General features: G+C 40.1%; 1 protein-coding gene across 1 annotated transcript in view; it reads left to right on the top strand.

Annotated features, from left to right (window-relative positions):
- LOC126482226 (G-box-binding factor-like) overlaps nt 1–17,012 on the top strand; it is a 223,673-nt gene that overhangs the window by 152,374 nt on the left and 54,287 nt on the right. The window contains exon 4 of the mRNA XM_050106204.1: nt 2,639–2,824. Within this exon, the coding sequence (XP_049962161.1) occupies nt 2,639–2,824 (186 nt within the window). The remainder of the gene's footprint in view (nt 1–2,638; nt 2,825–17,012) is intronic.

Here is a 17,012-nt window from a genome sequence, read left to right as displayed (position 1 = left end):
TCATCAAATACTGGATGAATGAAGCTTGTGTTATTTTCTCACCGTCAGTTACGCTGTCTCAAGACAAACACACATTTTCTAACTGTTCTACTTGTCTTATTGTGTTAAACTTTTAACTGAAGATTATACTTCTTAATGAGTAGATTGTGATAGCTTTTTAAATTTGCTCAATAGTTACATGAAATATTGAAAATCAAATTTTTGTTGCACCTATGCTACACCTGGTAACAGGTTTCAAGATAGTGTTTCAGCAATATAGATTCCACTTGCTGGGTCTTTACTTCTCTCATTTCAGCTGTGTTTTTCTCTGTCTTTTTGCCAAGGTGCCTAGTGTTTTCATCTATTTTTTCTCTATCTTTTTCTCCATTTCAGCTGGGTTGTCCTTCATTTTTTCTCTATCTCGGCTAAATTTTCCTTATCTCATCCATTTCTTTCATGCCTGACATAATTGTATCCATTAGGTGCTTAGTGTTTTCCTCCATCTTTTTCATTACTGTTGGCTAAGAGTGTCTGTATATGTGACCTCCTTTGCCTTCCGGTACTTGTCTGTATGGGTTCTCATTGTAAGTCTTCTTGCCACTATCAGGAAAGTGGTGTATTACTGTTTTTCACTTCCCCATCTCATCCATTGTGTATCACACTTATTCCTGACATTTCTGCTTTTCCGGAATATGTATTTACCTTTCCATTTCTGCTCCCAGCTTGTATAACTTAAAATTCTGTTCACTACCTATCTCAGTACATTTCTTCATGACTTATACTTCTTCAGCCTTGTTACACTGATTTTCACTTCCTGACATTGTACATTAGTTTATTTACAACACACATGCAAAATACACTTGTATTTCTACTAAGCAGCACTACCGCATTGTGACCCACTGCATGCCATTCGTGAATGTGGTACATCCCCATTCTTGCCTTGCATAGTTTAACACATTTCCTTTCCTCAATGGTTTAGCCTGAAGATTGCATTATGACATGGTATACCACTTGTAATCTCTCCCATAGAAGTTCTAATTCAAATAACTGTGTTACTAAGGTTTTGACTATTGGATCTTCAAGGGAGACAACTTATGAATGACAATGACGACATAGCAGGTAAGTTCTGCCCTAACTATATATGAAATGTCTTTAATTATCTACCACAAAGGTTAATCATAAAAGATGATAAGGGACTTTTGCAATAAATGATGATGTCAGTTTAATTAGCTTATTGTACTCCCAACAGTATATCTCGCTTGCACAAGTTGATGAAATCCATTTACTCTGGAAAGCTGCAGACTGCACTATCTTCCTATATCAATTAACCACACCCCTCAACACAACTATTGAATATTTACCATTTTAATTTTGCCTATTCCTGTCCCATAACTCTTTCATCTGATATTCACTCGACTGATTCAAACCCAGTACAGATTGCACACGTTACAGTGGTCCGTGACCGAAGATGCTAGGAGCTAAAGCTTGTGATGAGCTCGTAACACATTGACTCCTGAGATAAGCCAGTCTCCTCCTCCGACAGCAGCCAGCTTACAGCTTATAAAAGAAACAAACGTGTAATGGGTTAATGCATCTTAGATGCGACACAGAAGTTGATGGCGCACAAAACTGTTACGTAATTAAGGTTGCTACAAGTGTCAGCGTCCAGAGTGGCATGAAGTCAGGTGGCTTTCACCGATCAGACAGAGGCAAAAATACAGTGTGCGATCTTCACAGCACTGCACTTCTGCTCTCTACTCCCTAGCATTGTCGACTTGACATGACAGTGGCATATTCGTCAGTAAAAGGCATGAAATGACAGAAAATTCTGGGAGCTGAGTCTCAGCAGCTAGTGCATTTTGCTAGGTAGCTCACTGGTAAGGGTATCAATAACAGTATCCATACAACACATGCAAAGCATAACTGCTGACACTGACACTTATTATTATTATTATTATTATTATTATTATTATTATTATTATTATTATTAGTAGTAGTAGTAGTAGTAAATTATAATTTACCCCACTAATCTTGCCTCTACTGTACTCTCTTCTCCTCACCCTGACAGCCATGCCATCTCTCTTCCACCACCCTTGTTGCCTCTCTTACCCCTTCACTGCCTCCTCCCCATGTCACTGACCCCTCCCCACTCCCACCCCCCACCCCATGCTGTCACCCTGTCTCTGTTTCCTGCCTCTCCACTGTCATCCCTCCCACTCCACAGTCACCAGCCTGTCTCTCTGATCCCTTCCCCTCAACCACTACCCCATCTCTCTTGCCTCCATGCCAGCCATTGACCAAGCACTCTGTCAGCCTGCCCATGTGGCTGCTCCATGTCTCTGTCCTCTGCCATCACTCCCTCTCTCAGGCACCACCCCCCATCCCACATCATCGCATCCAATTTGTCAACCACTCCTCCCATGCTCTGTGCCCTGTCTCACTTGCCCCCTCTCCTCCCCCCTCCCCCCGAACTTTCTTTCCCACTCCCACCCAATCCTACCCCACATCCTTTTTCTTGCTTGTCTTTCTCTCTGCCTCACTTTTTCATGTATTTTTGTTTTGTCCCAGCTGAAGACATAATTTTTTGTTTCTGTACTTTGTGTTGTGATTCGGGAAGAATACTAGATGATCTTATAATCATATGTACTTCTCTTTATAGGTGTATGAGGCACAAAGTGGACTGTACAATGAGGTTTTGCCCACAAGAAATGTCCAACCGGCAACAGACACTGATTACAGACATAATGGTCTGTATTACAAAAAATTGCAAAATAGATTTCCATATCATGATGATAGGTCAGAAATTTTTCTCACTGAAGAAAAACAGAGAAGATTTTTGGATGAGGTAAGGCCTGAAGGATGTGTAAGATATGTAATGGATTAGTAACTTTCATTTCATGCACTGCCTAATATGCACGGAAACAAGTGTTGCAAATACTATATGGCCAACTGACATTTCTATGTGGTTCAAAGCACAAAAAATGTTTGTTGAAAACAAATGCAGCACTGACGTGAATGGAAAGCAAAATGTCAGTTTTTTCTTTTGTCAAGTATATCCAGAAGAGCAATTTTAAAATTGTCTTAAAATTGCGCAGCATAGCTTTAATATGAAGATATTTTCTTGTAAAATAACCACACCAAGGCATGAAAAGTTTTTGTTTTACTACTCTGCAACTAGTTTTGACCTAATGGCCATCTGGCAGAACTGGTCCTGCAATCACATTATCAGCTGCATACAGCTGTCTGCAACCAGCTGTCGGCCAACTATATACAGCCGTCTGTGGCTAGCTTCAGTGGAAACTCACACTGCAAATGAAAACAGTTTTCTGAGAGATTCTGACACGAGTTTCTATCTAAGCCAGACATAAGCATTCTTATGAAGTGGCAACAGCTGTTCACAGGATTGTTTCTGCCAGAAGATGACCATTACGTGAATGACTTTTAGCAGCTTGGTGTGGTTATTTTACAAGAAACTGTACTAATTTTACTTGAATTACCCGACGTTTTCCTCATAATGGCCACTATAGTCAAAGAGTTTTTGGATGAAAAGATATTTTTCCTCTTAGGTTGTTATACTTGTTAAGACCTTTACTTACTTACACAACTCAATTTGGCTTCATAAACCATTTTGGAGTGTTCAGTTGGAACAATATCCCGTAGACATGAAAATGGCAGCAAACTTGCACAATGTGCGACTGTTTATGATGGATTGCATATTACAGTAGAAATGTTACAAACAGCCAGTGCATTTAAGGTGGGAAATAACTGTGCATAAATATTAAGTTGTCATCAATGATAATTGATTAATACACTCGTAGGAACTTTCAAAACAAGACACTAAACAAAAATTCTTTGAACTAATTCATTAGCCTAATATTTGTAAATAAATTTTAGTGATAACTGTTGGTTGCATACTCTGATGTTCATCCCAGTGCATGTCCCATGGGCATGTGTAGCAGTTGTTACTGCACAGTGTTTTTAGAGTTCATCATAGGTATTTTGCACAGAAATTCACCTTACCACATTAAATAATTTTATGCTTGCCAATGCAAGAGCAGTGCTATGAAATGCATTTTCATTGGAAAAATTATTACTAAGGAGACAAAAACAAAATGTGGTAAGTAATTAACACAATGAAAGTTTGTCAAGTTGTTGTAATTAAAGGTATTGCAGCACACTGGATTTAACACAAACCAGATTGTGACACCAAGTCCAAGTCTGAAGTGATATGCGAAGTGGGTCCGTAGAATAAAAGGTGGAATTGATCGATGAAGTTCAGGTTAACAGTACAAAATTTATCTATTTATTGAGAAGCTTAGTAAGCATCAAAAAACTATAAATTTGATTTGTTTTGAACAATAAGTTACATTCATTAAACTGATTTAAATTAAATAGCTTGCTTGCTAAGCTAAATGTTACTCCAGAAGCAATAAAAAGAAAAAGTATTGATGAAACAATATTTATTTTAATTTAGCACTGTGTTCAGTGTTACACAGCACAGAACGACAAGCCAGTGCAAGCAAGTTCAGAACTACAATGTGTCAAAAAGAATCAAGATTTTATTGTATACAATTAAAACCAAATAAGAATATAAATACAATTAAAAACAATTAAGAATGAAGCCACCCTTTTGCAGAAGCCTGGTTCTTTGCCTTCTAAATACTGCTGTAACATAAAACTTGATGGTTGAACCTCTGTCTGCCGGCACATACAAGGCACAAAATATACCTCAAAAACTGACTTGAAACAGCTCGGTATTAGGAACAGAAAACAACTGTGCCTTCTATTAGTAACAGGAGCTACAGGTTAGTGCAGCCAACCAGTCCAAGTACGCTAATCATAACATACAAAATCTAGCAGGCCAGCTGTCCATTGACAACACACTCATCCAATGTCTGTATAATTATACAGCAAACGTCAAGCACTGTGGATCACCAGTTCAATATAATCTGTTATTAACACAGCACTGATGCACTGTATAAAGGTAGTTGATGGATAATATAACTGCAGTTATCTAGCAGATTACAGTACCTCTTCAGAAATGAATGTTACTTGCCATGATCTATTATGCACACATTGTGGCCACAACATAGCTTTGTGTGTCACAGCCGGCCACGGTGGCCAAGCGGTTCTAGGTGCTTCAGTCCGGAACCGCGCGACTGCTACAGTCGTAGGTTCGAATCCTGCCTCAGGCATGGATGTGAGTGATGTCCTTAGGTTAGTTAGGTTTAAGTAGTTCTAAGTTCTAGGGGACTGATGACCTCAGATGTTAAGTCCCATAGTGCTCAGAGCCATTTTTTGTGTGTCTCATATGGATATGAACAAACACATTAGACACACACACATGATGCATACCACTGGCCACTCCAGTCAGAGAGCAACAGAAATGTGTTGAATGGGAGCAACAGTCCAGAGAGGAAGGGGGGGGGGGGAGGGGGGAGAGCGAGGGAGAGGGATAACAGGGTGCAGGTGGGCAGAAGAGGAATCGGTGCTGCCTGGTGGACCATGCATGTGGCAGGAGAGAGCTGACGGTCGCCTGTCAGCCCTGTCTTACCACCTGCATGCTCCACCAGGCAACACTGATTCCTCTTCCCCAAACATGTACGCTGCTATCCCTCCCCCTTCCCCACCCTGCTCCGGATTGATGCTGCCATTCAGTGCATTTCTGTTGCTCTCTAGCTGGAGTGGCTGGTGGTAGCGGTGTGTGTGTGTGTGTGTGTGTGTGTGTGTGTGAGTGTGTGAGTGTGTGTGTGTGTGTTTTTTTCTCTTTCCTGAAGAAGGCTTTGACAAAAACCTTTATATATAACACTCTTTTTCATCATGCCTGTCTTCAACTCAGTGTGTCATCTTTACGGTGAGTAGCAGTCTGTCCTTTTCATTATAATTATACTGTTGATATTCCAACTTAGACTTTCCCTTGTTTGAGGTATATGGGACACAGATCACTATCAGCAAATCTGTAAACCACAGATTGCAGCACCTCAAGACTGTTCAGTTCTGTGCAGGCCCACAATAACTCCATGCTTGCAGATGGCGAAATACCAACAAGCCCACTATCAACTCATGACTTGGTTGCAGAGGTACCATGTCTGTTTTCATGGCCCTGTTCACTGCCCACAGTGCACAGCCAGATAAGCACTTCCAAACCAGAGAGACAAACTGCACTCACCAGTGGCAAAGTACAGGAATTGATGCCAACCTAGAAGGCTAAGTCAAAATAGTGCCACACTTGGAACATTCCGCCCTTAATGCAGCAACATGTCTGGGAGCCCTGAGAACTGGGGGTTAATGTGAAACCTGATTTCCTTCTCCTTAATTAGATCACTTAGCAAAATAGTGATGGAATAAGAAACCTTTCAGTCTCCAAGGAACCCTTAAATCTGCACAACTTGTTGGTCATCCATCCAGAAGGGATGCTAACACACTGAAAATTCCTAACAAAGACCTTGCCAACAAGTCGGTAAGTGTTTGACTTCTGCTCCCTATTAAAATGTGTGGCTCCCCTCTTATGAGCCTCCTGAATTTTCTTTTAGCCAAACTCTCTTTTTCAAGCAAGAGGTCATCAATAGACCATAAATTGCACGCAATCATTAACCGCAGGAGCAAGTGATCCCATACTCTGTGGTTATTGCTGTGGCAGGTTATTGGGTCCAACCCAAGGTTTCCATTAATGCACTCCATGTAAAACGGATTAGGATAATGAGATATTGTTGCATGATGCACTCCCATATTGCTGGAAGCTGTGTGCGGTAAATGAAGTCACATTATCAGTTAATACAGACTGTTGAGGCTCAGAGGTACTGAAAATTGTGTGTAATTTTAGGATTGCTACATGAGCTGCTGTTAGCATAGAACAATAATTGGAAAAGTCCCATAAATGCATCAACACAAACCAAAAATAATCCTGTTTCCTGCATTCGACTTATGCAATGGGTCCACAAAACGGATATACATTCGCTGAAAAGGCCTGTCCACTGACTTGGTCACCAAATATCCTATCCTCCTCTTCTGGTCTGCATTATTGACAGCAAATCCATCGCAAATAGCTACTCTTTTACAAATGAGTAGCCCAGATGTAAAACCCACTAAATGAATTTTTTGTCGATTTTGAGTTGGGCACACTACCCAGCTGTGTTGACTCTAATTGTTATGACAGAACCTCAACAAATTCGTGGTACAATCTGTACTCTCCACTACACAGTGGTGTACTCTGACCAATTTAATGGACATTTCTGCAAAACTGAAACTGGTAGCTATCTGGCAATGAAGTAAGAATCCAGTGTATAGCAGAACTAAAGAAAATTTGTGTTAAATGCAGCACATGTTGAAGGAGCAGCAAGGAGAGTGTGCAATCCTGTGTAGTTGCACTATATACTACACTTGCCCTGTTTCCAGATTGCTCCCAGTTTCAATTTTGCAAGAATTGTCCGTTGGTGAGGATTATAAGCAACCACTGTGGGAGGTGGGGTGCTGGCAGTAAGAAATGAAATTTTCTACCAATCGTATGGTATAACAATGCCTTATTATATATGCTACCTGGTTTTTAACTTAGCTCGTCGTGCTTACTACCCCTTTAATTTTACCTCTGTGCAGAGAGTCATGTCTACTTCTCAAGACCTGTAATGGTGTCATCATGGCACTGTCTCCCCCCCCCCCCCCCCCCCCCTCCCTCCCACTCCACCCCTATGCCTCCATCACCGTTTACTGCTTCTGCATGCTTAAGCATGGGACTTTGTTTCAGATAATTCCTTCCTAGAGATGCCTGATTGCAAACATCCCTTCGGAAAATTAAGATGTAATGAGCTTACCATGAAAGACATAACAAATTAGCAAACGTTTTACCATAAGAGAATCTGTGAATGGCAGAACAGCTGCATAGCTCAACATGTTTCTACCACGTTCCCTAAAGGAATATTCAGTGGGATGACAAAAAAAGAGGGGTGAGGAGATTGAGAATGTTTCTGTTTGCAAAGCGACTTTTCAGCTTTTCAAGTTAAGAAATGTAGGGTTACTGGGTTGTGCCACAAAATTGTAGACCAAGATGCAGTGCTGAGATAAGAGGAGATGATAGAAGAACCAAGTTGTATGAAGAAAAGAATTTGTAAAAAGTCACATTAAAAAGTTTATCCCCTTAGAACGTCACTATTCTCAAGGAACAAATACCCAAAGAGTGTATTTAAGTAGCAAGTTGAGCATAATGAAATTGTGGATCATGTATTGAAGAGAACCATGAAAATGTTGTCAAGTACTATTACTACAGGAGTGCTACCTGTTAGACATGCTCATTGCTGGAAAATCATATTGAAGAGGAAAAATGAAGTACCAAAAAGCAGAGCCTGCAAACCCAGTCCAAATGCACAAAATGAAACCTGTCGTGTTCTGCACAATGCTGAAAGAAAATAACGAGGGTGAGTTAACTCTCAGCTGTGACTGTCAAAAGAATCTAGTACTACCAGAAGTGCCAGACCAAGTGGTCTATTATTTCCATCAAATGTACCTTTACATGTTTACAGTCTGCAACCAAAACAGACATTGTTTTTGTATACTTGGTTGGAACATGAATAAGCCAAAAGATCAAACCAAACAGCATCAATGGTTCATCACAGACTAACTCACCTAAACTTCGAAAGTGTGAAAAAACTTCTGTTGTTTTCTGATGGATGTGAAGGTCAGAATAAAAACATAAAATAATCAGCACACTACATCGATGGTTTCTTCTTGAAGCTTCTGAGAATCTAGATGATTTGTCTACTTCATAGAGAGACCTTTTACAGTTTGAAGCTGGAGAGGGAAGAGCATCCTGAAGAAAGGGAGAAGTCTCAGCAATGCAAACAGTCCAGAACCAATCACAGCAGGTGTAGAACTTCCAAAAGTCAAACTTGGAGATCTCAAAAAGCTTTTGGAGCACGGCTTTGGTGAAAATTAGGCAGCCAACGACAAACTCAAATTCTACACTGAGGTGTGTGGCGAGCAGGAAGGCATTCACAGTCACTCCTGCCACTACCAGTCCTCAGAATGAGGAAGAAGCTGTAAACAATTTTGAGTTGATGAAAAGTGTTAAGGTTGATGTTACTTAAAAGCAATTTTCAGCCAGTTTCATTTTCTAGAATTTATTGTTTCTGTTTTAACTAAGATGCAACTTTCCGCCAATTTTTTCATTTTCTAAAATTTTGTTATCGTCTTACTAAGATGTGATTTGGAGCTTATTTTATTTTCTACAATATGTTGTGATATCGAAATCACGATGGTGTATATTCTTAAAAAAATACCACAGAAGATTCATGGAAATACTGGAATAGCGACAGAATCAGCCTATCACCACCATCCACAAACCACAATCTACCACCAGCTGATTGTCTCCTGGATTACTCTCATCGCACTAAAACAGACAACTCGTACCATCTGTGACCATATTCTCTGAGCCCCTAATGTTATAGATCTCAAATTTAAAGGACAAAATGCTCATTGCTCACCTGGTAATGCACTCAGTTTTTCTTGGTCTGACTAACACCCAGCTGAGCATATGATTGATAGTTTCCAGGATGAACTCAGTATTAGAGATAATATCAAAATGTCTCCATGACAAATAACATGGCTACAGCCTCCAATTCATAGAAAACTGTACCGTCCGTCTAGTTTATTTAAACCCCTTGAAACGCAGATATGACCTTCTTATCCCTTATTACTCTTGCAACAAAAGCACCCTATCCCTAGAGCCAACACACCCGTCTGTAGAAAGCATTCTGTGTGGAAGTTCAGTAATGCTAATATCAGGGCTGACTTCAGTGTGCTTACTGCCAAAAATGAGGCTTCCTGGAAAGACCCCCAAAGAAATTACATCCTTTCAGTGTAACTTGTTAAATGGAGCTGCATTCTCCATGAAACCAGTAATGAACTTCCTAAAAAAATAAAAAAATAAATAAATAAATGAAAAAAATGAAAAAAAAATGCAATGCTGACAAGCCTGGCTTGACATTTTGCAATAGTGGGAATTGCTTATTAATATAAATTCCTTCACCTAGCAACTTATTAAAGGAATTTTCAAATACAAATTTAATAATGTACTGCTTGACACAGTGATGTTGCTTAAATATCTTGGTATAACATCACAAAATGATATTAAATGGAATGAGCATGAAAGGACTATAGTAGGGAAAGTGAATGGTTGACTTCAGTTTATTGGTAGAATTTTAGGAAAGTGTGGTTCATATGTCAAGGAGACTGCATATAGAACACAAGTGCAACCTATTCTTGATCACTGCTAGAGTGTTTGAGATGCCCACCAAGTTAGATTGAAAGAAGACACTGAAGCAATTCAGAGGTAGGCTACTAGATATGTTACTGGTTGGTTTGATCAACTTGCAAGTATTATGAAGATGTTTTGTGAATTCAGATCAGTCTCCCTGGAGGTAAGAGAACTTTCTCTTCATGGAATGCTATTGAGAAATTTAGAGAACAACCATTTGAAGCTGATTACAGAATGATTCTACTGCCGCCAATATATGTTTTGCATAAGGACCTCAAAGATAGGAGAAATTAAAGTTCATATGGAGGTGTATAGGCAGTCATTTTTCCCTTGCTCTATTTGTGACTGGAACAGGAAAGGAAGTGACTGGAAGTAATATAAGGTGCAGTATACCATGAACGATATGATGGCTTGTGGAATATATATGTGGATTAACTGTAAATCCCACTGTTTTTTAATCATTCAAAAAACCTTCTGCAAATGCTGCATATGTGACTGGGCTGAGCTATGTACCACCAAATCCTCGAGAGGATAGCAGCACTTGTTGCCAACACAAAATGGACATGGTTAAATTCAAGCAAGTTCTAGTCTGTCACAAAGGCCATAACTGGCTTTGAATCTTCACATAAAGACATCTGATTATAAGCTTGATTAAGATCTGAGGTGGCAAATGCCTGCACTCTCTTAAACCACCAGAAAAATGAATACAAATCTGGCAACTGCACTGGTCTCAGTACTACCTTTTTATTTAGTTCACGGTAGTCCACTACGGAGCAGTGCTTGCCATTTTATTTAGGCGCCAAGAATATTTTAGTAGCATATGGAGATTTAAATGGTGCGGTTAAATCTTAATTTCCACATGTTGTCTTAATACTTTCATTCTCAGTGGTGACAGTCTTTAGGATGGCATCTTGATCAGAACCTGATCACTTAATGCAATATGATATTCTAATACTCTGGTGAACTCGGAGCATCTGACTTTCCAGACTACCTGCTTCCGCACTGGGTTTATCATATGCCTCTGTAATCATCCCCCCACCCCCCACACACACACACACCACCCCACCCATGCCGCAAAAACTGAATTGGCACCTGCAGCTCAAACTTAAATTGTTGCACCATCCTCTTATGAAGCAGACCCATCTTAGCAATAAAATCTGCCGCCAGAGTACACATGCTAACCTTCCAAGCAAGCTCCCCAATCATGACCTTGATTTGTAAACACTCACAGCAAACTCATTTTATCTGCATTCAGATATTTCCTCTTATCTACTACCAACCTCTTCCAATTACAGTTTTCTTGAAGCTCCAAGAACGATTTATAATCAACTGCTGAGATCATACTGCCTAAATCAAGCAACGTTCAGACTGTTCCATTACTCATAGCCACACATACAAAGTGTGAATGTGGACTTCCCTTATCCTTTATGGCACTAATCAATCTACCCTGTCCTAGCTGTAATCATGATAATTCTTGGTTTCGGCTCTCCTTCCCACACATTCCGTCCTTATAGGCTTGCCACAATTCCAACACATTATCTGAGATGAACGCCATTGTGAATTACCAGTTCCTTGGCATGCTTCTCTATAAAAGTTTTGTTCTCCTGTCTAACTCTTTACACTCCCAAGCTCTTCCTGTCACGCTTAGTTATACCAGTGCAAATCCAGAAATTCCATTGTGTGTATTTGCTGTAGTACCCCATCTAATTGCACAAATGTCATAGGGATCTGGAGTCCAGAAACAGACCCCTGTGGTTGTCATGATTAAACCAAGTAGGGTGTGGTGAGAAGGATCCGATCACATTAGAGAGGGTGAAGAAAACATTATTCGCAACAAAACATTCAATAATCAGAAGTATGGGATTGTCTTCCCCAGGTGGTGGCAACCTCTGCTATGTTGCGAAAGGCTCATGTGGCAGCCATTATGTCACAGCTCAGTTGATGGCCTCAAGGTGCCAACTGATGCAGCTCTCACTGGCCAGCAGTGGACAGCAGCCTCCATGGGCCAATCTTTAACGTGCTTTCATTGAGGTTGTGCACCCAAGAAACTTACCCTCCAGCTCAGCCTGAGGAAGTCTTCATCATGTAGAGTTTGACCTGCAGCCTCCAGTTTGGAGACAGAGGCCTGCAGCATCAATTTTAGCTGCAGGAATGTGGTGATCAGCAGCATGGCTCCATCTCACAATGATGAATGGCCTACAGGTTCCTGGCCCTGCTGGTCAACCTGCAGTAGGCCAGCAGATAGATGGTGGTCTCTGCACCCCATCAGCGAAGAGTCGTTAGTTGGAGCTGCAGCTTGCATTTGCAGAGTCTCTCCAGCAAGACTCATAACTTCATAGATGATTGTAGACAATTAGGCATGCAGGAGGTTGACTGGCATAGCCTCGCCTGTACCAGACGATAGCTGCACCTGAGAGTGAGATTAAGAAAGGTGTAATATTTATGCTGGAACATTGACATCATGTGTGTTAGTGACATCATGTGTACTAGTTTTCTCGTGTGGTCAGTTCTCGCAGAGGCTTCAGACGTAGCAACTTCATCTTTCAGGCAGTGGCTGAATAGTTGTTGCTGTGTTATAACTGGGCTTTCTTGTGGCACTCTGCTCTGTCACCAGTATCACAATATCTGTCTGTTGCCATGATGCCATTGTGCCTAACTTGTGGACTCGGGTGCCAAGCTGGTCCCACATATTGCAGTCACTTCTGTGTTTGCCTTGGTCTGCACAACATTGCCTCCTAGCTGACAGTTTGCTGATCAGTGACTCGGACGACTTGTCTTCTGGTGTAACCAGTGAAGAACATTGACAAATTTTTAGTGATTGTGTTACAGTCTCACCACCCACATTTCACAGTAACATTTATACATTGCTCAACATAGTTATCCTTCCATACAAATAAAACTGAATCTCATGATTTCTTGGGCTGACACCTAATTCATAAGCATTATAGTCTGTGTCCAACTCCCTGAGTTAAGCACCTGATCCTTATCAAAGCTATTCCTTATTTGCTGATACAAATTTCATATAATTAGAAGTTTATGTAACTGTATATACATAACCTCTTACTATTCCCTCAGTTTATTTATAAACCAGCCAACTTGTATTTGATGTACAGGTAAATGTGACTGATATGCTTACTTTTACTCTAAACAGGAGTAGATTACACAAATTGCAATCAGAACCAGTACAATGTTGGTCGATGTTTCGCTTGTAGTGGTGATATTGTGAGATTGTCTATTGTGATATTCCAGTATGTGTCAGAGCATTTACTCTGCCATAATTCTCCCTTCCTGCGTTGCTACTAGGTTATTGAGTGAGTGTGGGATGTCCCAGTTTAGGGTCTTATTCAGGAAGGTTAAGTTTTGAATAGGCAGCACTTCTAGTGGCTCCTCGGGCCAGTACAACATAGGGTAAGCTGTGTCCGCTTGAGTGTGGTTATACCAGTGACTGTAACTGGTAGACAAAAGTCGTTTCTGCTATGTCACAAACTATACCATTTATTGGTATTCCGTTGTTTCATAACTCTGTACTAGCCATTAAACCCAGTGTATGTCCACTCTGGAATTTTGGACGTGGCATTAACGCTTCTCTTTGACATTCACTTGCTTCAGCTTGCCCCGTACTTTGCATTTTCATATACCAGTCTATATTATCCTGTAATATTTCTATCACTGACACAAATTCCATGTAATTGAAAGTTTGTCTATCAGTTTATACACAACCTTTTACTATTCCCTATCTTTATTTCCAAAACAATCAGTGAGTGTCTGGTGCACAGTTTTTGTTGGCATCTGTATCATATATTACTTTCCCTCTGACTTTCCCAATAAATCTTGCAATGTCACAAAAGCGAGGTTCTCCCTTTGTTCCAAACTTCCTTGGTTTGTACCTGTACCCATTTCCCTGCTATTTCTCACCTCACTGGTTACCGTATTTACTCGAATTTAAGCCGCACTTTTTTTCCGGTTTTCGTAATCCAAAAAACCGCCTGCGGCTTAGAATCGAGTGCAAAGGAAGCGGAAGTTATGAAAAATGTTGGTACGTGCCGCCACAACTAACTTCTGCCGTCGAATATATGTAGCTCTACGCATGCATGCTTTGTAGGCACAAACATAAATACTGGCGCCAAAACCTCTGCGTCAGTAAATAAATTTAAAAAAAAGTGGAAGACGAGCTTTTTTTCTCCGCCGCGAGTTTCGACCACTGCATTTTCATACACTATCCAACGAAGTAAATACAAATTCCGTATTGTTCATCTTCGAATGTAGCACAATTTCAGTGTACTACGAAAATCTGACTGGCAAGACTGTTTGGGATGTTTGCCAATATGGCCAACTCTACGTTCTGAATTTTTTCCTATCTGTGAGAAGAGATGGTTGCTAATAGGAACCTGATGAAATTTGAATCACATACAGTATTCTCTTCACCATAAGAATAATACGAATATAAACATTTTGCCATGTATTCTTTCGTGTTTGCTGCTATCTCATATAAATCCTGTCTGCCTAATAAACTACGAAACTAGAGTGAGACAACAGCAAACGCGGAAGAATATACGTATCGTGTCATGTTTATATTCGTATTATTCTTATGCCTAATAGTGATACAGTCAGAAATGAAGCACGGCAAGTGACTAGATTTTTAAATCTAAGATGACTCTAATTTCTGTGCAGAATTTGATGTAATAAAGAAGCGGCCGCAAAGATTTTCAAACGGAGAAAAATTTTCGCCTAATTCTCGTTCAGAACATGTTCTATCATACGCAGTCTATTATTTGATTCTTGCTGATCATTATCAAAGAAAGCAGCAGTGTAAGTAACAACAAATAGCAGTCTCTTGCCATTGTTTCGCTAATGAGACGATTCCTCTCTCTTTTTAAATGTACGCGGCGGTAGCGCGCACAAAAGCAAGCCATGCCGCGAGCCGCGACAGCCCGTAAACACGCACCATCAGCATGCGACAAACAATGCATGACACAATGCAGTAATGCATTTTCAGCTTAGAGTGACGCAAACACCTATAACAAAGTAAACGGCACTTATCAGATCAAAGCAAAATAAGCAATCGACTCAAACCAGACGAAGCACGTGAAAAAGGAAGGGTACCCGTATAAATACGGACGGAGCGCCTGACGCATTACATACGTGGTAAAGCTTAACTGCTAAGCTTACGACTCGAACCAAACTACTGTAGCTGTCTCGTCATTCATTCGACCTAAATTGTCTCATATTACAATGGACCAAATTTGTTTCGATTTGGAGGTGCGGCCTAAAACTTTTCTCTCCCCTTGAATTTCGAGTCTCAAATTTCAGGTGCGACTTAGATTCGGGAAATTTTTTTTTCCTTTATTTCGAGTCTCATTTTTCAAGTGCGGCTTAGATTCGAGTGCGTCTTAGATTCGAGTAAATATGGTAAGGATGTACCGAAAAGCTCTGATAATGTCACTTTCCTGGCTGCTATTGGAAATTGAATTAATACATGTAATCTGGCATCATCAATTCTCATTTCCACTGTGGACACATGATAGAATAGTGCCAAGTTTCTTTCAGTTAGTTGTGTGCCGTTACTCTGGGATAAATTCCTTTACCCCTTCGCATTGTCTAGTTAAGAATTGCTGGGGTGATAACTGTGTAGAACTTACTTGCCCGTTCATGGTGTGGTGTATTGCCTCTTGTAACATAGTTACCTCCACCCTTGTGTCATTCAGACTGTCTGTCTTGGAGCAACCTTACCACAGTTAATTCTTCTGCCCATCGTGTTCAGTCAGTTTTGTGCTGCTTCTAAGTATCTATTCAAAACCCATACAGTATCTCATGTACTTTGCATTAGTTCAGCAGTTAATTCTCATACTATACCTTAATATGTGGTATGAACAAAGAAAGAAAAGTAAACAGACACCTAAAACATACTATGAATAGAATGACAACAAAAATACACCCCAATAATTTAAATAAAAACAAATGCAGTAAAATATAATTGAATGGTAATCTGAAACCCTATCTATCGACACGGTCAAAGTGCGTAAGGCATGTCAGATGTACTTTATTCACAAGGTACTTTATTCACAAGGTACTTTATTCACAAGGTACTTTATTCACAAGGTACTTTATTCACAAGTAGTCTGTCCTCCTTCGTGATCCTATATTTCATATTCTATACTGCAGACAGTGATTATGTTTGTGGCAAGGCAGACACAGCTCCTTTCATGGCTTAATTCACCCAACATGGATAACTAATCAAAGTTTTTGTTGGTGTCTGTATCATAAATTGGCAGGTAATGTCATTTCTAGTACTCAGTCAGATCTATGGTATTGTGTCGTGAGTTTCTGTGTTATACCATTAGGTATGTGTGGGTTTGTCACCAACACCCATTGGCCAACCCTACATTGTAGCAACTTCCCCATGTGTTGTCCTATCTGCTCCTGGTGTCCTGAAGCCTTTGTGTTTGTCTGTTTCACTTGTTGTCAAACCTTTTGCAAGCTTGTTGTGAATTTTGTCACCAATCCGGTATTAGTTCCCATTTTTTTGTTTCATCACTTCGAAACATGAAGACATATTTCTCCCATACTACTGTGTGGGAGAAAAATGTATAATAAACACATAATATAATGTGGGTAGCAAAAGACTGGTAGCCATGTGAATTTTAAAATAGTATGCAGTAGTCACATAACTTAGGTACACATTCCAGTTGTCATTACTATTAACATACTAGCTCAACAACTTCAAAATCATGCTATGAACTGGTTATGTTCTTCTATTGGCTTGAAGGTGAAAATGGCAAATCTGCAA

This window comes from Schistocerca serialis, chromosome 5 (genome assembly GCF_023864345.2).
Source record: "Schistocerca serialis cubense isolate TAMUIC-IGC-003099 chromosome 5, iqSchSeri2.2, whole genome shotgun sequence".
Classification (NCBI taxonomy): Eukaryota; Metazoa; Arthropoda; class Insecta; order Orthoptera; family Acrididae; genus Schistocerca; species Schistocerca serialis.
The sequence above is the reverse complement of the archived record's forward strand: the minus strand, read 5'-3'. Positions and strand labels throughout refer to the sequence as shown.